Here is a 25,556-nt window from a genome sequence, read left to right as displayed (position 1 = left end):
CATCCTCTAAACCAACAGGAAGTAGCTGTGAGTAGTAGTTTGCCGGAACAACGCTCATAAACATGGCGTCACAAGAGTGTTGTCTCTGGTTCATCTTGTCTCCTTTCTTTGATCACTGCACACGGGTCACAAACAAACAAAGTAATGGTCAGAACATTATAATGAATATACGTGTATATATATATATATATATATATATTGTAACGTTGGTTGGCTGCTGACAATGATATCAATGACGAAGACGTGAAGATGAAGAACCCAAGTGCGGTTTATTTACAAACGTGAAACACCCTAACTACAAACATGAAGCAATCATAAACTTGAAACTTGGCTTGACATAAACATGAACTAGACATAAACTTAGCTTGCCAGGAACAACATACCATCACATTCAATACTTCACAACTACACAATGGAAAACATGAGGCTTAAATATAAGACATGGGAGAACATAAACCAATGAACAAACAGAACTCATAACAAGCTAATTAAACAATAACCCAATGAAAACATGACACAAGAACATGGAGGGAAAACAGGAATCACATGACAAGGGAAACAGAAACACATGACATGAACCAGGAACTAGAATTTAAATTTAATAAGAATTTAATAAATAACAGTAATACAAAAGTAGTAATCAGTACTATATATCTACACTATGTTCCAAACAACGACCCACCAGGAAGGACAGTGTATATTCTGGCTAACTGAAATGTTGTTAAACCAAAATGTTTTTTTGCTCACCTCAACTTCCATATTCTATTCTGTTTCCCAGTGCTTTACAAATTGGTACAGCCATCCAAGTTCGATTAAAATTGGTTCTTGTAACCGCCTGGGTCACTGCTTCTTCCATGAACATTTGCTTCTTCCATGAACGTTTTTTTCTTGGTTTTGACAAACTTGTCTCTCAGATTTTTCCATAATTTTTGGCAAATCGCTTCTTCTTTCCCCACCATGACTGCAATTTCTTTCCAGGAAGTTTGTGCCATCTGGCTGTCTCTATGGTCCTGCATGGATGGATCATAGAGATGCCTGTACAGACGTACCTGTTCGGCCAAAGTCGCCTCAAGTTGTTCATTTTCGGAGTCGCGCACACAGTTACAAAAAACGTCATGTGTACCGCCACGCGAAATAAGGTCTAGCGCACTCAACGCGCACGACCGCCCACTCCGCGATGACGTCATTTTTGCCGCACGCTCCCTCGCACTATTGCGGACGCATCGAGTATAAACCAGGCTTAACTCGTTCGCTCATGTCTGTGAGAGCGGGTGTGCGAAACAAGTTCAGTAAGCCTGTTCATTTTTTCATTAATTACAAACTCGACCTGAACCCAAGTCCTACTTGGAAAAACTGACCTGAACCCGGTCTGAAACCCTTTGGGTTCTCGGGTCCCATCGGGCCCAGGTCGGGTTGCAGACCTCTACTCTCTCTCTCTTTGAATTACATTTAATGGCCTATCCCTATCTTAAACTGATCTATTGGCATCTCCAACCTATTTGCTTGTTAAATTCACTGACTTTCAACCATAACAACACAACACGAGCAGAAAAAGCAAGCACAGCAAAAACATCAATAATGAAACATCCAATCTTGTCCACTTAACTCAGACAACATTTGGCAGGGCACAGGGCTTCCCTCATGGGTGATGTGTGCCAGCACCACCTCTGCTGTTTTAGTCAATCTGGTGGATGACGATTAAGATATGTTCTGGGACTTACCTATTTAGCACTAAAAGCTCTGGCTGGCTGTAAGCAGTGCTTTTTTCATTCAGCCACTTTGTGTCTTTTTATGAAAAATATTTTCAACAGGTATAGGTGTATTATGCAGTTGTACTAACCTTGTCAGACTATTCAGTCTCAGTCTCTATGATTTGTAGGATGTATTTTCTCCTCTGTCCTGTTGCATCATTCAGTTTGAGGTTTCTCCACTCTCTGCAAGGAAACATTCTCAAGACTCATGTTCTTCAAATGGCCTCTTTGTAATCACTATGCAAATAAAACAATCATTAAAAGTTCTGTTTTTACGTATGAGAGAGACATGGCAGTATAATTGTTGTCTTGTTTTCCTAAGAGGAAAAGTGTGCTACAGACAGAAAAGCACTTTACTTGTAACAGCCTAATAACACACACACGTTTGACCATATGGAGCAATTGATATTTTCCATCCCCTACCCTTAAAACGATGCCTCACAGATTTTAATTAAGACATTATTTTGATCTGTTTATTAAGCCATTTCCCTTTTGGAGACTGTTAGCTGGACAATGTGGGTAATTTCAGGTTTTACCATCCTTTTGGGAACAATATATTGAAATGGATACTTCCCATTGACTTTAAGCAAATTATAATTATTGCAGATTAACCCCAACTCTTTTGCTACTTCAGAAGTAAATAAAGACATTATTTATAAATCATTTTGGCTGTTAAGGATGCACCAAAAATATATCAGCAATGTTTATATCTTCCAATGTATAGCTGGATTACAAATGAATACACACAAATGTATACCTGTACTAATGAGGACCTCCTATAGATGTCTACTGCTCTTAAATTAAGCTATTTACAGTCATGGCTAGATGGTAAACCTTGTTCTGTTAAACTATTGCAATATTTGTTTTTGTATGCTGCTAGATTAGGATTATGGTTATGGGGGTTGGCCTTAGGGTTGGGGTTACCATTAGTGATAGGGACATGAACGCTAATTACTACTGGACACCCTAACCTAAGGCCTACACCTTAGAGACAACTTTTGGCATTTTGGGGGATTTTATTAAGACATTATTTGGCCCAACATTTTCTAAGTGAAGGTTGTCCTTCCAAGAGGTTGTAATATACGTGTACATTTTGGAACTCATAATTACAACAACTTGGAACTCATAATTACAACCACACACACACACACACACACACACACACACACACACACACACAATTATTAATGATCAGACATCTCATGCCTTAATAATTGTTGTCATTAATTACCACAATAGAATGTTGCCACTTCAACATCTTATTTATTAAATAACAGCCAGCTTATTCTCATGAATGACTTTAGCTTAGGCTAGCATGTCGCTGTGGTCAAAAGCAAACAAACAGCTTGTCATTTCATATTAAGATAAATTGATGTTTCTGTAGCTTGCATAAGCTAGCTAACATAACTAGCAAGCTCAGGGTGGGCTGTTTTGGGGAAACAAAACCACTATGTCATATCAAGGATGTGTATCACACAAATATACAGTACTGTAATAATGTCAATGTGTACTCTAATTACAGCCATTAATCATTTCATTAAACCAAGAATAATCGTCACTTCAAACAAATGGCACATGAATTAATGTAGATTATAATGAAATCTGATTACTCACTGTACACTGTAGATTTTTACACACTAAAGCCTCAATCATTTCTTTGACTATGGCCTGTCCGGCTGTACACATTAGCTTTGGTTTCCAGGCAATTGGTTTTGACTGACCAAAAAAGGATACCTTACGACATTGGTGGCATTGACATTGTGGTGCTTTTCTTTCCCTACAAAGGCAGTAAGATATTAGGCAGTGTCCAGTTTGAATTTACAGTGGCCAAAAAATAAATAAATTGCATACTTAAGCCACACTTAAAATACCACACCAAGTGGCATCTGCAAACAAATTATGCCAGACTTGTGTTTGAAATCATTTCCACCAAGGTCATTTTTAGAGGATGTATGAAGTCAGTTCCCTTCAAGTAAATACAGGGGTCCTAACAGAGTAACCACAGATGTAGTTCATAACATTAACTATGGATATTGGATCAAATATTTTGATCTTCATTTTGAAAAACTAACAGACTTTTTGTGATATATTTTGCTTGAAAAGTGGGTTTGTCATGTCTTTCTTTAAAATACAGTAAATATCACTTGGTATGATATTTTGTTATCTAATGCAACATTCATACATTGTAAGTGTCCAAATACATTTTAGGGCCACCACATAGACTAATATACAGTTGCCTTAATGATATTAGTAGCATATTAATCTTGTGTTTATGTATGACATAAGAAATACTACACTTTTGTTAAGGCAACAGCATGGGATACATTTCTAAACTTCAAGTCTATGATTAACTCTTCTGAAGTCTGTCTAGCCATAGCCACTGTTTAGCCTAACTCACACATAATGTTTGCAATGACTAAAAACTATCTTGATTTCCCTTTGGCTATGCAATCACAGCTCAGATCAATCAGTGCGGATCGTTATTGCATTGCCATTAGCTTAATTGTCAAACATCGTGTGTATGTCCGAATATCAGCGTGAACACCTATTATGTGAAAGCATGTCATTTGTGGACTTGTGCGAAGCAAGGCAACAAACAGGCAAGTGCTTATCAAGGTCCTTAGAGAGAAACAGGAAATTGAGTTTATCCAGTGTAATGGTGGGCAGAGTCATGCAGGGAAACAGACAGACTATTTCTCTCCTATTAGCAACCATGTGTTATTCATGAGGGCGAATTTTGTGTGAACTATGTTTCATTGATATTCTGCACACTTACTTTGCGCTGACTGTCTGGGGACTGAAACCATTCTGTTGTATGCCTTTATTTATTTATTTCCATACTGAGAGACTTTATGGCATGAAAAGGCACGGTGACCATGGGGCCATGGGGTCAAACGTCGAGCCCAGTAGCAGCTTGTTTAATCAGTCTTGGCATAACAAGCTTTTGACAGTGTCTTTCATTGAGTGATAGAAGGGGTAAGAAAAGAAAGGGAGATAATGAAAGAAAGGAGAGAGAACGAGTAACCGAGGGAGTGTTCTGGGAGAGACTGACCAGTACAAAGAAGCTTACAATACATGACACCATGGAAAATCTCTCAAATGCCACACACAACAACATGACCTCCGTTGTTCAAAAGCATAATCCTTCTCTTGGGATCTGGGATTGGTATTATTGAAAGTGAGGAGCTACAGAGAGGCTTTATGTCCTATATTTAACGTAGTCTCATAGAATGAACATAACTATAATACAGTTTTTGCAAACTGATTTTTACACTGAGCCCAGCCAAACACCCAAGCTCACGTGTCACAAAAGTTTTGTTCTACACTATCAGCTAGGTTCAGGTGTTGGTTAAGGGTAAGGATGTCTGTTTTGTTTACCTCTCATTTGCTTTCAGGACAGTATTGGTTAGATTTAGACTAAAATTTTAAGTTAAGGAGGCACATGTTACTCATTTAAACCTCCATCTAATATTAAATTTAAAAACCTGTCTGATTATGAAACCATTCACTTTCTTTTGTCACCCCCTGCTGGATATTTCACTGGGAAACTACAGCAAAACGTGTAATAAAGCACATAATTTTGTTGGCAAAAATGTTGCCGTGGTCACATAATGTTCATGACATCAGGCTGCCTATATTGTACTATAGACTTGATACCTCAAATCATGCAGCTTGTTTAGGAGAGGTGTGCTATTACTTTTCTAATCAATCATATTCAAAGGTTTCCCGCACTTAGGTTACCTTTAATAACATTTAATTCCATGACTTTTCCCCAATTGTTTTTTTTTTTTTTTTTTTTTTTGGGTTACCAGTTAAGGATTTTTCAAAATCACTTTATAGAGATCATACTCTCAAAGATAACTAGAAAAATGTATTCACTATAGAAATTTTACAAGATTTAACTACCATAATTTCCATCATTTTTTCTAGCCTGGAAATCCCTGTTTTAAAATTCCCTGATATTTCCAGGTTTTCCGTGATCATGGGAACCCTGGATTTATGTTTTTTGCCTGTCAGATGATAAAACAGACAAAAAAGTACCAAACACTTGCTTTCCCTTTTGAAAGGGCCAATTTAGGACAGCATGAATTTCTATGCTGATCTAGACTGGTTTATGATGTTTTGATGCTGGTGTAACTGGTAAACCAGTATAGCCAGGTTGATTACAAGCAAAAAATACTGGCCAACCTCCAGAGACTTCTGGTGAAGCTGGTTGACCAAGGAAGTCTTGCTGGATAAGCTGGTTAAGAAGCCTGTAGGAGACACCAGCCCACCAGCATCCCATGCCATGGACCCGGGTCCAAAACAGCCAGCAATACTGGTCATTTCAACAGTTGAGGGTTGATTCAGGGACTGGAACCAAATTTAGGGACAATAGGCTAGACTATGTTCACACAGCAGAAAAATACAGTTGTGAGTCCTGATTTAGAATGCTAAATATTGTTACGTTCACACAGAGTTCAACCGCATTCTATAACTGAAGGACTCACTCCCACATTTTGAAAGTGAATTCAGTAAACTTGCATTCGCATAGCAAATGCCACACACAACAGCATGACTTCAGTAGTTCCAACAACCATAATCCCTTTCTATCTCTTGAGAACTGGAATTGGCATTATTGGCAAAGTGCTAAAGAGTGGTCAAAACAATCTCAATAATTCAATTAGGTGGAAGAAAAAATGTATTCTATTTAATATTCTATATAATCTATTTTTAGTGTATTAGTATAAGTGTTATTACCTCTCATCCCGCTATTGCCCTTTGTCATTCTCCACAGCACTAAAAATACCTTATTCATTCTCTCTGTCGACTTGCCTCTGGATGGGGAGAGTTTAAATTGCTGTGTGTAAGGGATCCAAAGGGGGCTCATGGAGGACCAGGATCAGGGAGGTGACAGGTGTGAGGCAGCAGAACTCTCTGGAGCTTGTTCTGTACAGGAAGGTGGAGAGAGAAAAAGAAACTGCACTAAAATAACAGAGATAATATATGCCTGACATCTCAGAAATAGTGTGATATGGAGGCTGAATAAAGCCTGAGTGTAGGGGGTAATGTAGTTAGCAGGTCATTATTTCATTATTCCTGCTGAAGAAAAAAACTGGTTAAACCAGCCTAAAGTAGTTTGCTGGTCAAAGCAGGTCTAAGACGGTTTAGCTGGTCTCTTACAGTTGAAGTCCGAAGTTTACATACACTTAGGTTGAAGTCATTAAAAGTCATTTTTTAAGCACTCCACAGATTTCATAATAGCAAACTATAGTTTTGGCAAGTCTTTAGGACATCTACTTTCCTTAATTGCATGACACAAGTAATTTTTCCAACAACTGTTTACAGACAGATTGTTTCACTTTTAATTTACTATATCACAGTTCCAGTGGGTCAGAAGTTTACATTCACTAAGATTAGTGATTAGATTACATTAACTGTGCCTTTAAGCAGCGTGGAAAATTCCAGAAAATTATGTGAAGCCTTTAGGCAATTAGCCAGTTAGCTTCTGATAGGCTAATTGGAGTCAATTGGAGGTGTACCTGTTGATGTATTTTAAGGCCTACTTTCAAAATCAGTGCCTCTTTGCTTGACATCATGGGAAAATCAAAAGAAATCAGCCAAGACCTCAGAAACTAAAATTGTGGACCTCCACAAGTCTGCTTCATCCTTGGGAGCAATTTCCAAATACCAGAAGGTACCACATTCATCTGTACAAACAATGGTACACAAGTATAAACACCATTGGACCACGCAGCCATCATACCACTCAGGAAGGAGACGCATTCTGTCTCCAAGAGATGAACGTAGTTTGGTGCAAAAAGTGCAGATTAATCCCAGAACAACAGCAAAGGGCCTTTGCAGGTAGACAAGTATCTAAATCCACAGTAAAACGAGTCCTATATCGATATAACCTGAAAGACTGCTCAGCAATGAAGAAGCCAATGCTCCAAAACCGCCATAAAATGCCAAACAACAGTTAAGTGCACATGATAAAGATCTTACATTTTGGAGGAATTTTCTCTGGTCTGATGAAACAAAATTTAAACTTTTTGGCCATAATGACCATCGATATGTTTGGAGGAAAAAGGGTGAGGCTTGCAAGCCGGAGAACACCATCTCAACCATAAAGCATGGGGGTGTCAGCATCATGTTGTGGGGGTGCTTTGCTGCAGGAGGGACTGGTGCACTTCACAAAATTAACTCAGCAAAAAAGAAACATCCCTTTTTCAGGACACTGTATTTTAAAGATAATTTTGTAAAAATCCAAATAACTTTACAGATCTTTATTGTAAAGGGTTTAAACAATGTTTTCCATGCTTGTTCAATGAACCATAAACAATTAATGAACATGCACCTGTGGAATGGTCATTAAGACACTAACAGCTTACAGACAGAAGGCAATTAAGGTCACAGTTATAAAAACTTGGGACACTAAAGAGACCTTTCTACTGACTCACCAAAAGTCAGATGCCAAAAGAAAGCATTTTTTGGTGAAAAACACCAAAAGAAAGATGCCTAGGGTCCCTGCTCATCTACGTGAATGTGCCATAGGCATGCTGCATGGAGGCATGAGGACTGCAGATTTGGCCAGGGCAATAAATTGCAATGTCCATACTGTGAGATGCCTAAGGCAGCACTACAGGAAGACAGGAAGGACAACTGATCATCCTCGCAGTGGGAGACCACATGTAACAACACCTGCACAGGATCGTACATCCAAATATCACACCTGCAGGACAGGTACAGGATGGCAACAACAACTGTGCTCTTCACTGATGAGTCGTGGTTTTGTCTCACCAGGGGTGATGGTCGGACTCATGTTTATCTTCGAAGGAATGAGCATTACACCGAGGCCTGTACTCTGGAGCGGGATCGATTTGGAGGTGGAGGGTCCGTCACGGTCTGGGGCGGTGTGTCACAGCATCATCGGACTGAGCTTGTTGTCATTGCAGGCAATCTCAACGCTGTGCGTTACAGGGACGACATCCTCCTCCCTCATGTTGTACCCTTCCTGCAGGCTCATCCAGCCCAGATCTCAATCCCATTGAGCACGTCTGAGACCTGTTGGATTGGAGGGTGAGGGCTAGGGCCATTCCCCCACCAGAAATGTCTGGGAACTTGCAAGTGCCTTGGAGGAAGTGTGGGGTAACATCTCACAACAAGAACTGGCAAATCTGGTGCAGTCCATGAGGAGGTGCACTGCAGTACTTAATGCAGCTGGTGGCTACACCAGATACTGACTGTTACTTTTGATTTAGACTTTTTATGTTCATACAAATATTTACACGTTAAGTTTGCTGAAAATAAAAGCAGTTGAAAGTGAGAGGACATTTCTTTTTTTGCTGAGTTTAGATGGCATGAAGAGGAAAGAAAATAATATTCATCTATTGAAGCAACATCTCAAGACATCAGCCATGAAGTTAAAGCTCAGTCACAAATGGGTCTTCCAAATGGACAATGACCCCAAACATACCTTCAAAGTTGTGGAAAAATGGTTTAAGGACAACAAAGTCAAGGTACTGGAGGGGCCATCACAAAGCCCTGACCTCAATCCGATAGAAAATTTGTGGGCAGAACTGAAGAAGTGTGTATGAGCAAGGAGGCCTACAAACCTGACTCAGTTACATCAGTTCTGTCTGGAAGAATGGGCCAAGATTCCAGCAACTTATTGTGAGAAGCTTGTGGAAGGCTACCCAAAACGTTTGACCCAAGTTAAACAATTTAAAGGCAATGCTACCAAATACTAACAAAGTATATGTAAACTTCTTACCCACTGGGAATGTGATGAAAAAAATAAAAGCTGAAATAACTCATTCTCTCTACTATTGTCCTGATATTTCACATTCTTAAATAAAGTAGTGATCCTAACTGACCAAAGACAGGCAATGTTTTCTACAATTAAATGTCAGGGCTTGTGAAAAACTGAATTTAAATGTATTTGGCTAAGGTGTATGTAAACTTCTGACTTCAGCTGTAGCTTTGCCAACATAGTGTTTAACTGGACTAGCTGGTCTTCCAGCCTGACCAGCTGACAAGTGCCCAAAACCCTTCTAAAACCATCAAACAGACCAACCTAACCCATTTAACCAGGCTAGGAAATCAGCAGGCTGAAGTTTTTTCTGCAGGCTTTTGCAATGAACGGTTGACTGTACATTACCCTGCTTATTAAATGGCTACTTAGAAATGGACATGGCAAATGGACAAATATTGATTGAGTAGAAATGCATATTATTATGCAAGAATAATAATACCAAACATGAAGCTAGCAAAGCTATGTAAGAAATTAGATGCCTGGGACAATGGTACATTACATGGTTTAAAGGTCATAGTACAAATATAGTAGACCACTGAACAAAGCAATTGACCAACTATAATCAAGCATTCCAGAGTGCAATGTAAAAACACTGTATATGTTTCAGTCAGATTGGTGTGTGCCATCCATGATTAGCCCGTGGGTCACAGATAACTATTGTCTTTTATCTGAGGTTGATAGAAACTCCTTATCTCAGTGCTCTGTGAACAGATCCCATTTACAATGTGGTACCAAGTTCTGTTGAAGTCTTATATATAGCAATAGAAAGTAAATGGAACAATCACCAGGAGTTTGAGGAAAATAATTACACCTGCAGTGTGATAAAAAGCTGAGACAAACAAGGAAACACAGTATGAGCAATTCAGAGATACACCTCCACAAAAGCCAGCACTATGCCAGTGGAATAAGTCTGTTATGTAAAGTGCTGAGGAAGAATTTAATTTTATGTGATATGCAAAGTTTAATGCAATGGGGTTTGCAAACAGACATAAACAGCCGGCAAGTGAGAGAAATAAAGGGAAAAGGCTCAGCTGCTCCACCAGCCAAAGCCGAGTTGTTTGCCTTGTCTTTTCCGATTTATTTGGCTGAAATCCCCAGAAGGTTAACTTTACGTCAGCAATATGGCACAAAGACAAGTGTCACACTAACAACAACACACAGGAAAGGAATGAAAAAATACCCTTTACTGAGTGGACGTGAGCTAGCGTAATATTGGATTACTTCAGATCTCATTATTTTAGATCTTTTCAACATTGAGGAATTTATTACATTCTGTCTTTTGAAAGTTAGCTACCCTGCTAAAAAGACCCTCTTAAAACATGAGTTTCTATGCTGGTTTATGCTGGTTAGTGCTGATTTGGAGCTAGTTAATAAGCCTGATGACGACACCAGCAAACCAGCATATAAAACACAACATATTGTGGTATTTTCAGCAGGGTATTTGTCTTCGCAAGATGATTCTGAAACCCATTGCTGCATATTGAGTCTGTCGGAACAAACAGTATATCTCACTGAGACCTTCTGAGGCTTGTGAACCAGCCATCATCAGATTGTTGTCTGATCTTGAGTGGAGATATAGTGTATGGAAAGACATCCAATTTTATCTGCAGAATTTATAATATATTACATATATTTTAATATACAACAGTTAGTTCTGGTCCTCGAATCTGATTGGACGAGACATTCTTTGAGTACTGATGGTCTCACACCATCAGCACTTGGATGCTTCACTGTTTGTATCACTCCGCTTGTGTTCGTGCCATTCTAAACTAAAGTGTAAGAGCAGTGCAGATGTGTTAAGAGCTACTGTAAATGTGTCACTTTACATTTAATTCTTTGACATAACATTTTAGCCAGCAGGTGGCGGCAAAAGACAATTTTTGTGTGTAATATAAGCCAGTTAGGTGACGTGAAGTGAGTCAGCGTCACTCAGTGTTTATTTTCAACAGCACTACGTGATCGCTCGTATTACTACTACACTACTAAAGCTAGGAAATAGCTTTAAACGGCTTTAAACTAACAACTTCAGCATTAAGGCTCATCACAGCTGAGAGACACAACAGATTGATTAATTACACAAACTCAAGGCGCTTACCTCTTACCAGAGTTTATTGGAGAGGACTATTACATCCCAGGACGTATTTCTGTCTTTATTCTTTCCTTGTTACATCTGTGGATGTAGTGGTTGATTGTATATTGATTATACAGTGTTTGTATGTTTTCTGTTGTCTTCCTTGTTTTTCCTTGTGTTCTCTCTCTGTCATTTTCCCCAAACAGATTAATTGACATCAGCTGCCAATGATTAAGGTCAAGTGCTGAGCTGTTCTGATTGGTGGACAACATGGGGAACATGTGGATAAAGCTGAGGTGGAAAGTCAGCTAGAAGAGACTCCTTCCACAGCATGTGCAAATTTGGTGTTTAGTGCTGTTGTAACTTGAAGTTGCACTCTATGATAAACAGTTGCCTTTTTTTTTTTTTTACAATCTTGTGAGTATAAAATCCTGTGTTGGGTGTGTGTTTATTTCTACCCCTTAACATTTATGGAGGCAGTAGAGAGGTCGGTGCCATTTTTGTTGTAAACCCTGTTTTTCTCATGTTTATGGCTAGATGAGGAGTGAGCCTAGACTTCTGTAGTTAACTTTCCATTTTTTTTTTTAAGGGTAAGTAGTTTGTGCCCCCCATCAGCTAGATTCCTTTTGTTTATTATTTTGGCCTGGTCCCCTCTTGAAGTCTTAATGCTTCCTTTTGCATTTATAGAAGAAAATAAACTTGTAACTATTGTAACCTGTTGTGGTTGTTATTGGCTGGGACAGGAGTGAAGACCTTCACATTTCATTTAAATCATTTTATCCTTTATCACTTTCTAGTTTTCTTCCCACCCCTAGACAGGGAGGAAATGTAACATCAACTCAACAATATCAATACGCTGGTCATCAGGTAGATAAGACAGATGAGTCCAATGTGGTCAGAACAGCAGAATCTGACAATCTCCCACAAGAGATTTGAGCATTTTTATCCACCAAGCCGTCCATTTCAGGGGTACGTGGATAATCAACAACATTTACCACTGATACTGGTTCAACTGATAAATCAGGTTTAGATGCGTCATTTCTTAAGACTTCATCATGTTTATGTGACAGACTTGGGTCTTACGACATTGATCAGGAGTACGTACAGCATAGTTAGTGTCACTTAACTTTTTCTCAACTACGTATGGATCAGATAATTTTACTTGCATGGCCAAGCCAGGAACAGGGAGTAATATTAATACAGCATCACCTGGTTGAAAACTACACACAACAATTCGCTGGTCATAACGGGCTTTCATCTTAGATTGAACTTCAGCAAAATGAGCCCCAGCAATTTCCCATGCCTTGTGAAGTTGTTTGCGAAAAGAGTTCACATAATCCAAGATAGACACTTGTGGGGAATCTTTTGTTAGAAACTGCTCACTTAAGAGTTTTAATGGCCCTCGCACTGTGTGACCAAACACAAGCTCGGCAGTACTAAACCTCAGAGATTCCTGCACTGTTCCCCTTATAGCAAACATTAACAAAGGTAACCCTTCTGCCCAGTCTTTACCACTCTCCACACAGTAGGTAAGCATCATCGACTTGAGAGTCTGATGGAACCATTCAAGTGCCCCCTGTGACTCTGGATGGTATGCACTTGACAACTGGTGTTCCACCTCCAACACTTTTACCATTTGCTCAAACACACGAGATGTAAAATTTGACCCTTTGTCAGTTTGAATGACCTTAGGTAAGCCAAAAATTGAGCAGAACCAGATAAGCTCTTTCACTACTGCCTTGGTTTTCATAGAACGCAGTGGTATGGCTTCAGGATAATGGGCGGTTGTACACATAATGCTTTAAATGTACTGATGGCCTGATTTGGACATTGGCAATGGACCTACACAGTCAAGGATAAGTCTTTCAAAGGGTTCTTCCATGATTGGAATGGGATGAAGTGGAGCTTGTGGAATGGTCTGATTGGGCTTTCCAGCCACTTGACAAGCATGACATGATTGGATAAACCTTGACACAGCATATTTTAAACAGGGCCAAGAGAAGTGTCTAATGATGCGATAATAAGTCTTAGATACCCCAAGGTGACCAGAACATCAAACTTGGTCATGGTAACCAGAAGGCAATACAATCTGATATATCATGTGACAATCATCATCAGCATATTGTGGCTTCCACAAATGCATGAGTATGTCATTATCCCAAAAATAACCTACCATACGTTTTGAGACTTGTGACTTATCTACTACAGCGTCAACACATCTCATCAAATTCGGGTCTGCCCTTTGAGCAGCAGCTAACTGCTCACGGCTTACATTTATGGGCTGTATTGACACTGTAGTAGATAAGTCACAAGTCTCAAAACATACGGTAGGTTATTTTTGGGATAACGACATACTCATGCATTGGTGGAAGCCGCAATATGCTGTTGATGACTGTGTATAAACCTCACTCTCCTGACCTCAAAAGGTGCACTAACGACTGACTCTAGGAGCTGTAGCCTAATTGTTACATTTCCTCCCCATCTAGGGGTGGGAAGAAAACAAGTGATAAAGGATAAAATTATTTAAATTAATCTTCACTCCTGTCCCAGCCAATAACAACAGGTTACAATAGTTACAAGTTTATTTTCTTCTATAAACACAAAAGGAAGCATTAAGACTTCAAGAGGGGACCAGGCCAAAATAATAAACAAAAGGAGTCTAGCTGATGGGGGGCACAAACTACTTACCCTTAAAAGAAATGGAAAATTAACTACAGAAGTCTAGTCTTACTCCCTATCTAGCCATAAACATGAGAAAAACAGGGTTTACAACAAAAATGGCACCCACCTCTCTACTGCTTCCATAAATGTTAAGGGGTGGAAATAAGCACACACCCAACACAGGATTCTATACTCACAAGATTGTTTTAAAAAAAAAAAAAACAACTTTATCATAGAGTGCAACTTCAAGTTACAACAGCACTAAACACCAAAGTTGCACATGCTGAGGAAGGAGTCTCTTCTAGCTGACTTTCCACCTCAGCTTTATCCACATGTTCCCCATGTTGTCCACCAATCAGAGCAGCTCAGCACTTGACCTTAATCATTGACAGCTGATGTCAATTAATCTGGTTGGGTAAATGACAGAGAGAGAACACAAGGAAAAACAAGGAAGACAACAGAAAACATACAAACACTGTATAATCAATATACAATCAACCACTACATCCACAGATGTAACAAGGAAAGAAATAGAGAAAGAAATACGTCCTGGGATGTAACAAGGACGTACTGTTCAAAATGTCGCAGGAGATTGCGGTTTCTATAGTGAAAGACTCTTGCACACCGGATATCACAAAATAGGGAAGAATACCTCTGCTTGAACGGATATATTTCCACTGAGAAGGCTGATCTTCAGAAAGCTGACAGCATCTCTGCTTGGGAGTGGCAACAGGTGATCGCACATGCTCCGTGTGTGTCTCTCTCTCTCTCTCTCTCTCTCTCTCTCTCACACACACACACACACACATACACACACACATCCTTGTTTCTGCAATAACTTGTTAGAAACAGCCCAAGCCGTGATATTAGTTCTAAAGTGACATTTTTGAATTACTATCGGAGGCTTGGATGCATCATTTGTTTTGAACCAGCAACGGCAGATTCTGATCCGTCGTGTAGTTCCATGCACAAATGCGTTTCTTATGACCGTACTCGGTTTTTCCAAATTTTTTTACATTTACTTGTTCATGAACTGTTGTATATAAGCAATATCACACTTGCAATCGTGCTATATGGCCCTAAATCAGTGCTGATTTATGGCCATATATACTCTATGCATACGTGTGTATATATGTATATATATATATATATATATATATATATATATATATATATATATATATATATGTGTGTGTGTGTGTGTGTGTATATATGTGTTGATCACACATGTAGCCAATCTTCTTGGGTGTAAACTTGGGTGTTCAAAAAAAAAAAAAAAATCTAAATGATTCTATACTGAAATCTATTCAATAAAATTGTATGTTTGTGAATCTTATTTTGTATTTTATAAATAACTTCCATTGTATAAGTTTAATGTAATGTATTGTATGTTACAAGTTTATGTTATGGCTTCTTATAAGATGATATTGCTTTTGTAACTTAAAGCAGGCAAAGACCTTTTTGTATGATCATGTCATAAAGCCTTTTGACTGTTAACACTATGCTACTTTTGCATGACAGCACTTATACGATTAATTTTATTAGCTTCTGCTGTGTTAAAGTTGGATGTTGCATGTGTTAAAATGCATTATACTCTTAAGTATAACTATAAATACACTACCTGTCAAAAGTTTTTCTTTTTTTTTCACATTTTAGAATAATAGTAAAGTCATCAAAACTATGGAATAACATAAATGGAACTATGGGAATTATCAAAATAAATCAAAACTGTGTTATATTTTAGCATCTTCAAAGTAGTCACCCTTTGCCTAGAATTTGCAGACATTTGCCTAGAATGTACGCTTGACATTTTCTCAACCAACTTCTTGAGGTATCACCCTGGGATGCTTTTTAAACAGTATTGAAGGAGTTCCCATCTATGTTGGGCACTTATTGGCTGCTTTTCTTTATTATTTGGTACAAGTCATCAATTTCAAAAACATTTTTTATATTATTTTTTATTACATTTTAGTTTTATAATGAAATAAATTAATATGGTGGCACAATTACATTTTTGTCTACAAAACAAATTTCAAACATTTAAGCATACACCTTCAGATCAAAAGATTTTAAGATCATGAGAAACATTTCAGTCAAGTGTTTCAAAACTTTTGACCGGTAGTGTAGGTGAACACTTATTATGTATTATTAAGTTATAATTATTTATGAGAAGTTATATCTTATTATAAGGTGTATTTTGAGACATTATGAATGCAGTATATTGCATGTATAATGCCTTTACAATGCATTATAAACATGGCCTTCACAGAAAGTGTTACCATTATTTTTTGAGTATGATTCCAGACTGTGCATCATTACAAAGAATGTAAAATAAAGATAAACATAAAAGTAAAGCCATATGTAAAATAATATACTGCTAGAAATATAGTTACTCTGTTCACTCTGATCCAAATGCAAATGACCTTAAATAAACAGAAAAAGCATAGTGCAAATTAAGCCAATATGCCATTGTCAGTATATTTCGTCATATGATTGATAAATACATAGTGAAATAGTGGCAATAAAAAAAGTCCAAAAGTGGTAAAAAAAAAAAATTTTTTTAAATGGCAAGGGCTATCTTGGACTATCAATGCTAAAATCCAACTCTCCGCCATGGACCTTACTTACAGTAGTGACATCTTTCATTTTTAAGTGGAATGGCAATGAGGCTGTAAGGGATAGACTTACAAACTCTTCAACAGGTTGTATTGTTGTTTAAAGTGTTTTAAATCATTCCACTGACATAACATTAAAAAAACATTACAAATAATAAATAAATAAATAAAAAATCAGTTCACAAAAAAACTCCAGAATACATGAGTTGTGGAAAATTAGATGTTAGGAGCTTTATACAGTGGATGCCATAGAAGAGACTGTATCTCTATCCCTCACAGGTGCATTTTCATTCAGTGTCATACACTGCATGGCGCTACCGTGAATAAGGTCTGTTTCCAGGCTCCTATACTACAAAGTTATTTTGTTAAGAAACAAATGTGCATATGTGCAATAGTAGAGTAATATGTTATTCTGCTCCAGGTGACTGTCGAAGGTAGCTGACCGATATTACGAGAGAAACAAAAAAATGTTTGCTAATCCCACACATATGCACAAGGCCCAAGGGGAGAGGTTGTGTTGGGAGTGTGATGGGTGGCGGTTGCTTATTTAGTTGGCTGGTTAGGACATATTTCATTTTGGCATGCCGTTAGGACAAATGGGATTACATGGCCACTCTGGGCGTGAGGCTCATGTGAAGGTGAGGCAGGCTGCTCTGTTGCTGTCATCAAACACCCAGGGAATCATCGCTAAAGATCAGCGGAGTCTGTATGTGAATGCCACAGCTTAGACACATTTGGAGCTGAAAGCTATTCCAATAAATATCCGCTCATCACCAGTAAAAGAGTAATTCCAGCCTTTTATATATATATATATATATTTTTTTTTTTTTTAAGGCAGAAACCTGGAGGATTATAGTGATGTTAAGAGGCAGTAGGAGCGAATCAATTTTGAGTGAATGACAGGAACGATGCTTTGAATAATGCATTTAGAATAGGAGGGCGGGAGGAAAGCTGCCATTCGTGGGCAAATGGGCCTCTCATAACAGTGGGAAATTTCTCCTTCCATGCCATTCTGTGTGTAGATGAATTGGTGGATAAGTTACACAAAATGGCTCCAAGGAAGCATGTCAGGAAGCAGCAGGGGTATTGTATGCTTCTCAGAGGCTTAAAACAGGTTTAACTAAGCACTCAAGAGGCCGTTTGAAGGCTCTGGGATCAGTTTCAGCAGAAGGATGGTGAGCTCTTCTTATACACACATGGACAGAATAAATACGTGTGAAAGAGCAGATTTTGCTGCTTCCCTGAAGGGCTCATAACCTCATAAGCAATTTTCTGTTTGTGCCATTGTATAATTCTCTTTGAAAATGGGCTTAGTTTCATAGAGCCGACCTTATTTAATTCAAGAGACATTGTGATCACTCCCATGAAGCACTGTGGTAAAGAAAGCACAATTTCATGAGCAAAAGGTGATAAGACACATCAATGACTTTCAAATGGCATGTTATTATCATGTTACATTTTTGGCCTATACATATGTAACATTGATGATCTTCCAGTTCCAGGCGTGAGAGTTATCACTGATTAATGGCTTGGTATGCATATACTATCGACACTGAGCTTGTGTCAGCTTGATGAAATATATCTTGATGTTTGATCTGGATGTATGCTGAATCCTCTGAATAATTTGCAACAGCCCAGCACATCTGTGTATATGTATACATGCTACTACACAGATACTGTCATCAGCGTTAAAGCACCAATTTTACAATGTATAATATTTATAAACATAGAAATGTGCATTCTTAACAACATACAGTAAATGTACAGTAAGAGGTGCATATATTCTAATTGGCAATTACCAGAAGTAAAGTAACTAATAGTAGGTCTACATGTCAAGCTTAGGCATTAAAAGCCAGTTAGACCACTTTAAAATGTCTGTGTAATTTACTTTTTTAGAACAGCGGATCCTTTCTCAAGCTCACTCACTGAAAACAATGAACACTCTCTCTGTCTCTCCTTAGGCTGTGGGCTGGAGTTCCTGTTGGTACTATGTGGGCTGGAGCTCTCCTGGTCCTGCCCACGTCACTGCATTTGCTACATGGCCCCCAGCACCGTCAGCTGCCAAGCCCACAACTTCCTGTCCATCCCTGAAGGCATTCCTCCGCACAGTGAGCGCATCTTCCTCCAAAACAACAAGATACATCGATTGCTGCGGGGCCACTTTAGTCCTACCACAGTAACGCTGTGGATCTACTCCAACAATATCACATACATTGAACCATCCACCTTCCATGGCTTCAACCTGCTGGAGGAGCTGGACCTGGGAGACAATCGGCACCTGCGGTCACTATCTGCAGAAACCTTCCACGGGCTAGGCCGGCTCCATGCCCTCCATCTATACCGCTGTGGCCTCAGTGTACTGCCCAATAACATTTTCCAGGGTCTTCGCAACCTCCAGTATCTCTACCTGCAGGTGAGCCACTCATTTATTTCACTGCTTATGTAACAAGATGAAATAGCACTGGGAAATATCTTGTACAATGTAAAAAAATAACCCCTAATTCGTTTCTGTGTCTGAAGGACAACAACTTGGAAAATCTGCAGGATGATCTTTTTGTGGACTTGCACAACCTGAGCCACCTGTTTCTCCATGGGAACCATCTTTGGAGCCTGCACCAGAACACATTTCGTGGGCTGGGAGCCTTGGACCGGCTGCTTCTGCATCACAACCAACTACAGTGGGTGGACCGTCTGGCATTTCATGACCTGCGGCGGCTCACCACACTCTATTTGTTCAACAACTCCCTAACGGAACTTGCTGGAGAGTGTCTGGCCCAGCTGCCTGCCCTCGAGTACCTCCGCCTCAATGACAACCCTTGGGAGTGCGACTGTAAGGCTTTATCACTGTGGGACTGGCTCAAAAAGTTCCGGGGCTCCACGTCATTAGTGGGCTGTGTGGCACCAGGAGATCTGGTGGGCAAGGATCTAAAGCAACTAAGAAAAGAGGACTTCCCCAACTGTTCTGGATCTGAGTCCTTGCATCAGAGTAAAACCAAGACTTGGGCAGGAACAGATAAAGTCTCGTTGAAGCAGGAGCCCCTTCCTGCTCAGCCTCCACAAACACACCCCTACCACCCCCGCCAGAATGAACTATACCCCTCCCCACCTTCTCCTCTCCCTCAGCCACCTCCTGCTATAAATGGTGTACAAGCAGGACCGGAAAGCTCTCCAGACACAGTGCCTGTTCAGAGGCCCGGCCGCTCTCGGAACTGCACGCGCCAACGGGTCAGGAGCAGCAAGGGAAAAGGACCCAATGAGGTCCACATCTTAAAGGAGATGGCCGATAAGGAGTACTCCTCCCCTGATTTCACTGGGAAATACGACGAAACATCTTCTGATGGTTCGAACACCCGTAGAAAGCACAAATGTTCCCCGCGGACCACTGTTCGCCCCCCCAGTGGGGTCCAGCAAGCGACCAACTTGGGAAACTCCCATCATTTGCCTCTGTTTCTCTGTAGTATTCTGGGACTGCAAACGCTTCTAAGCACTGAGCTTATTCTGCACTGAACTCGGTGCTGGGCCATCATAGCATCACGAATACACCGCAGTCCTCAAATCAGCTCTAGCTCAAGCATTACCAGGCCTACTAATGTGTATGTTTGTGTGTGTGTATGTGTGAGTGATAATGTGTAATACATTGTGTATGGAGCTTTGCCATTTAGACTGAAATAGAATACTGGAGGGCGGATTTTATAAACACAAAATCTGGGACAGAATACGAGAAGAATTGTGAAGCAAACTGAACATGCTTGTACTGCCACTGTTTTTGTTCTACTTTATTTTTGTTCATTTCCTGTTGGTCTGGTCTCCGCCTCTAAATTGAAACCCATTAGAATAAAAGAAAGCACAGATAACCAAATAAATGTGCAAAAGAATGTGTACTAGGAGACACAAGCTGATGAAACATGAATACGAGATGATGGAAATTGCATTTAGAAAGCACACATACATCATCACCCACTCCATTATCACTAACATTTCGAACAAATGAACAAACATATGGGAGACCATCAAACATAGAGGACGCCCCCCAATCCTACAAGTTACATTGTCCTCTGTGTAATATATCATTTTGTTTCCAAATATATTCTAAAAAAATATCAGTCAGTTGTCATTTGGACAGATTTGCTTTCATTATGTTGGGAATATTATATAACTTAATGAAATGACGCAAAATGAAACAACGTTTTGAAAACAGAGCTGCTAAACTGAGGAGCCAGCACAAAAGCACATGCATTACCATCGTCAAAAAGTCCTAATAACAACCTTATTTTACCTCCTTTTTTCATTTCAATAGCTTCATCCACATTTTTTTATATATATATTTTCTTTGCTTTTGCCCTTAAAAGTGGCTTCAGGTGAATCATCCTTATTTTGGGTTGTATTCTTTTCTAACAGCACATAAAAAGCCAATGGTTATACTCGCTGCTATATTGTTTATAGAAGCAAATGAGACCCATTTTACCTCATCTGCTTCCGAAAAAACACAGTATGTGTGTGCGTGTGGGTGTCCAGTATAAAAAGCTATGAAAAAAATTAGAGTTGTGTTTGTTTCTTGTCCTTTGTGTTGTTTGTTTTGTTTGGCTGTGACTCAGAGGACTCAGAAATGAACTGCTTGATGGGGGCACTGACTCTGGAGGTGACGCAGGTCTAATTTAATTGAACTCTATTTTGAAAAGCGCCTTCAGCCTAAGCCCGCCATTGGAAACATAGACACCTCTCTTTCAAAGAGCGGTGTGTAATCAACTGTTCTAACAAGACAATGAAGAAGAAAAGAATATAATAATGAAAAACGAAAAACTACAAACTAAATATATCTTTAAAAGACATGTAATGATTTAAGTACATTTCAAATTTAGCATGGCCGAAACTGACCTTTTGGAGCTAAGGCCTGCTTGATTGCCTCTACTCTGTCTGCAGTGAATGCAAATAGGAAATGAGAGGGACAATCACGTGAAGACTGGGGACACTATGGATGGATGGACTCCGGCTGTCCCAGATGCTTTGGAATGCAGGAGAACTATGCCTCCTGTTCAAAGACACACTTTGTAAAAAATAAGGAGAACTGTATCATCACAATCTGCAATGGAAATATTAATCAGTACTATGACACTGACATCATTAATGAAATTTTTTATTACAACAGGGTTCCTATAGCTCTGAAGATCTTCTCTTCAGAACTTAATTATAATTTTGTATTATTATTATTTGGTCAATCTGTTTTTGGAATTTTTATTTATATATTAATTTAGTCTGCCCATTTTCTGACTAAACTGCACAATCCAGTCTCCTCTCCTTCTCCCCATTCTCTTCTCTCTCTTCTGTGTCTCTCCATCTTAGTGATTTGATGGTTTAACAAGTCGTTCTCAAAAAAAACAAGAAAAACGTTTATAAAGATATTAAAATCTATATCTTCTTATGTTAAACGTGTTTGTTTGCATTTACTCTGTGTATGTGTTACCTGTTGTTAGAATATTTCCTCATCTTTCTCTTCGTTGCCTTAAAGGGCAAGAAACACCCATAATTAAAATTCTGCTATCATTTATTCATACTCATGTTGTTTCAAATACATTGACTTTTATTTTCTGTGGAACAAAAAGGAAATGTAAGGCTAAATGTTAGTCTCAGTCACCATTTTTTCATTGTATAGAAAACAAAGTGAAAGTAAATGGTGACTGATGCTTACATTCTGCCTAACATCTTATGTGTTTCTTATAAGAGAGAATGCCATATGGCTTTGGAACAACATGAAGCTTAGTAAATTATGACAGAATTTTTGGTCTCTCTGGATCAACACTGCTGACTATACTAGAGTTCCTCTAGGTCTGAAATGGATCCACTGTCACCATGTGTAGCTTGAAGATCTGCACACACACAATCAGAATTCATAAGTAGTCACTAATATATATTCTTTATTACACTAAGAGCTCAGGAACATTGCCACCCACAAACATTATTAATTCAACAGATTAAAGCAATTACACATCACAGGTGCTGCACAGGAACTCTGATATGTGTGTGTATGTCGGTGCAATCAGCGAAACATCCCAAAACTCATACAACTACCCCTCTATAAATCATTTCCGAAGCGCTGTGTATTTATGAAAGTGTCACTGCAAATCTGGAGATATTCAAGGTTATCATTATGATTTTTAATCGGACTTTACAGCATAAATCCCATTTCCTCTGCCTCTCTCCTATCCTCCCACCGTGATGGAAATTGATTCCCGTGTGAGAGTGTAAATTACTTTTTTTTATTATTATTATTATTCTGTTCAATAAAATGAGGGGAAAAGTTAGTTTTCTGCATGGCAGAGGACGGAAACAGTAATACGTTTGAATTGATGAGCATCTCTAACGTGATAACATGGTGGGTCTTGACTCATTCTCTCTGATGTGCAAGAGCTCACCTCTCCATCTCTCCTCTCTTCTAGCTCTCCATCTCTCTCTATTCAACATTCTCACCTCTTTCATGTAGGTTTACAGCATTCAGTGAATCAAGTAGCCTTTCACAAGAGGCTCAGTCATATGCCATAATAACACTATAAAAAGACAACAATATTGAAGAGTGTGATTTTAGCTCTGTTCCAAAACCTAGTAAGCTGAGTTTTATTATATGCATGCTCCTGAAGCAAAGGTTGTTTCAAACACTAGGTAAAATTATGTTGCCTTTTAAGGTACCACATTTTGGCCAAATTCTTAGGCAGCATCACATGTGTCCTATACTGAGACTACAATCTTGAGTTGAAAGAGTTTAAAATATATTTCATTTAATACTGAAGTGATGATAAATAGTTTTTCAAATTTTGTTAAGTATTTACAGTATATATTATGTATTTTTTGTGCTTATTGGAATATCACACTATTAGGTAAGCAACACCACTGCAGAAAAAAAGAAAAGCTTAAATCAGCCTAAAATGGTTTGCTGTTCTTGGCTGGTCTCCCAGCTGGTCTGTTGCTGGAAGGTTTAGAAGGGTTTTGGGTACTTGGCATCTCGTCAGGCTTCGAGACCAGCTGGACAGCCAGGTAAACCAGCAAGGCCAGACTGGGAGACCAGCTAGACCATCTTAAACCAGCTAAGACCAGTAAATCAGCTGTTTTGACTTGTTTTAAGATGCTGAGCAAATTTTTTATTTAAATTTTTTCTGCCCAATTTGGAATGCCCAATTCCCAATGCGCTCTAAGTCCTCATGGTGGTGTAGTGGCTCGCCTCAATCCGGTTGGCGGAGGACGAATCTAAGTTGCCTCCGTCTCTGAGACTGTCAATCCGAGCATTTTATCACGTGGCTTGTTGAACGCGTAACAGCGGAGACATAGCGCGTGTGGAGGCTTCACGCCATCCACATGGCATCCACGCACAACTCACCACGCGCCCCACTGAGAGCGAACCACATTATAGCGATCACGAGGAGGTTAGCCCATGTGACTCTACCCTCCCTAGCAACCGGGCCAATTTGGTTGCTTAGGAGACCTGGCTGGAGTCACTCAGCACGCCCTGGATTCGAACTTGTGAACTCCAGGCATGGTAGTCAGCGTCTTAACTCGCTGAGCTACCCAGGCCCCGCTGAGCAAATTTAAGCTGGTAGTTTAAATTGAAAAGTTGAGTTTGTGAAAAAAAATACAATGTCACCCAACAGTATGTGTGTATGTATATTTTATTTATTTATTTTTATTAATTTTTTTGCTTATTAAAGTTTCAAACCATTATCTTAGCAACACCCCTGCTGAAAATTCTCTGTAGGGGAACACTATCAGTCATTTACGAGTGTCCATTTCAGGTTGGATAATGCCTTAGAAGGCAGCTGCCTATATGTGTAGGCTGTATACTGTAGGCAGTAGACACAGAGGTGGCTCACTAGGGTTTAGAACAAAGCAATAGCCTTGTATCTACTAATTAGATTCAAAACATTTAATATTTCAAGCATTAGATTTGGGGATAAAAGCAGCACATTAGGGATTCAGCTAAACCCTCTGAGCTAAACTGTGCCACTGCAGTCATGCAGCCGAGAGCCAGACACAAAAAAACCAGCAGCAGTTCTATTTCCAGCTTTCTATTTTAGTGGCATTTATTTGCAAGGGAGGATCTGCTTCAAAGCTTCTAAAAATAACCTGAGCTCAGTCCCCTCACGACTTCAAAAAGCGTCTGAATGAAAGAGAAGTGGATGTGAGAGGCAGGGAGGGCAGAGGGGACAGGGTTAAAGGGAAATTTGAGAGCAGTGGGATGGGGACTGAGGTGAGGAGGCACCGATGGGAGAAGAGGCGGAAAAGAGGCAGATGTAGAACAGATGGTGGGCTGAGGGGAAGAGTGGAAGAGGCTCGCTGGGCAATGGACAGAAGCAAGGAACTACAGCTGCCAGGGGAAATGATGAAGAGTGTGGATGAGGACCACGGCAGCTGAGATAGGGAGAGATAATATGAGAGAGAACGAATGAGTAAATTATACTACAGTATTGAGTGCATTATGGTAGAGTGTCCCTAAAAGGTCTATGGATTCTTAAAGGTATAGTTCACCCAAAAATAATAATTCTTTCATCATTTACTCACTCTTATGCTGTCTCAATCTCATATGATATTCTTTTTCTGAAGAACACAAATTAAGATATTTTCATAGATGTATGATGTTTTTATATCCATACAATTCTAGTCAATGGGGTCTAAAACTT

At 39.3% G+C, this 25,556-nt stretch overlaps 1 protein-coding gene across 1 annotated transcript in view; it reads left to right on the top strand.

Annotated features, from left to right (window-relative positions):
* Positions 1-22,269, top strand: part of LOC127430274 (reticulon-4 receptor-like 1) — a 283,240-nt gene extending 260,971 nt beyond the window's left edge. The window contains exons 2-3 of the mRNA XM_051679976.1: positions 18,855-19,306; positions 19,414-22,269. Coding sequence (XP_051535936.1) covers positions 18,855-19,306; positions 19,414-20,400 — 1,439 coding nt within the window. The 3' untranslated portion in view covers positions 20,401-22,269. The remainder of the gene's footprint in view (positions 1-18,854; positions 19,307-19,413) is intronic.
* The last annotated feature ends 3,287 nt before the right edge of the window (positions 22,270-25,556 follow it).

Source organism: Myxocyprinus asiaticus, chromosome 39 (assembly GCF_019703515.2).
Source record: "Myxocyprinus asiaticus isolate MX2 ecotype Aquarium Trade chromosome 39, UBuf_Myxa_2, whole genome shotgun sequence".
Lineage (NCBI taxonomy): Eukaryota > Metazoa > Chordata > Actinopteri > Cypriniformes > Catostomidae > Myxocyprinus > Myxocyprinus asiaticus.
The sequence above is the reverse complement of the archived record's forward strand: the minus strand, read 5'-3'. Positions and strand labels throughout refer to the sequence as shown.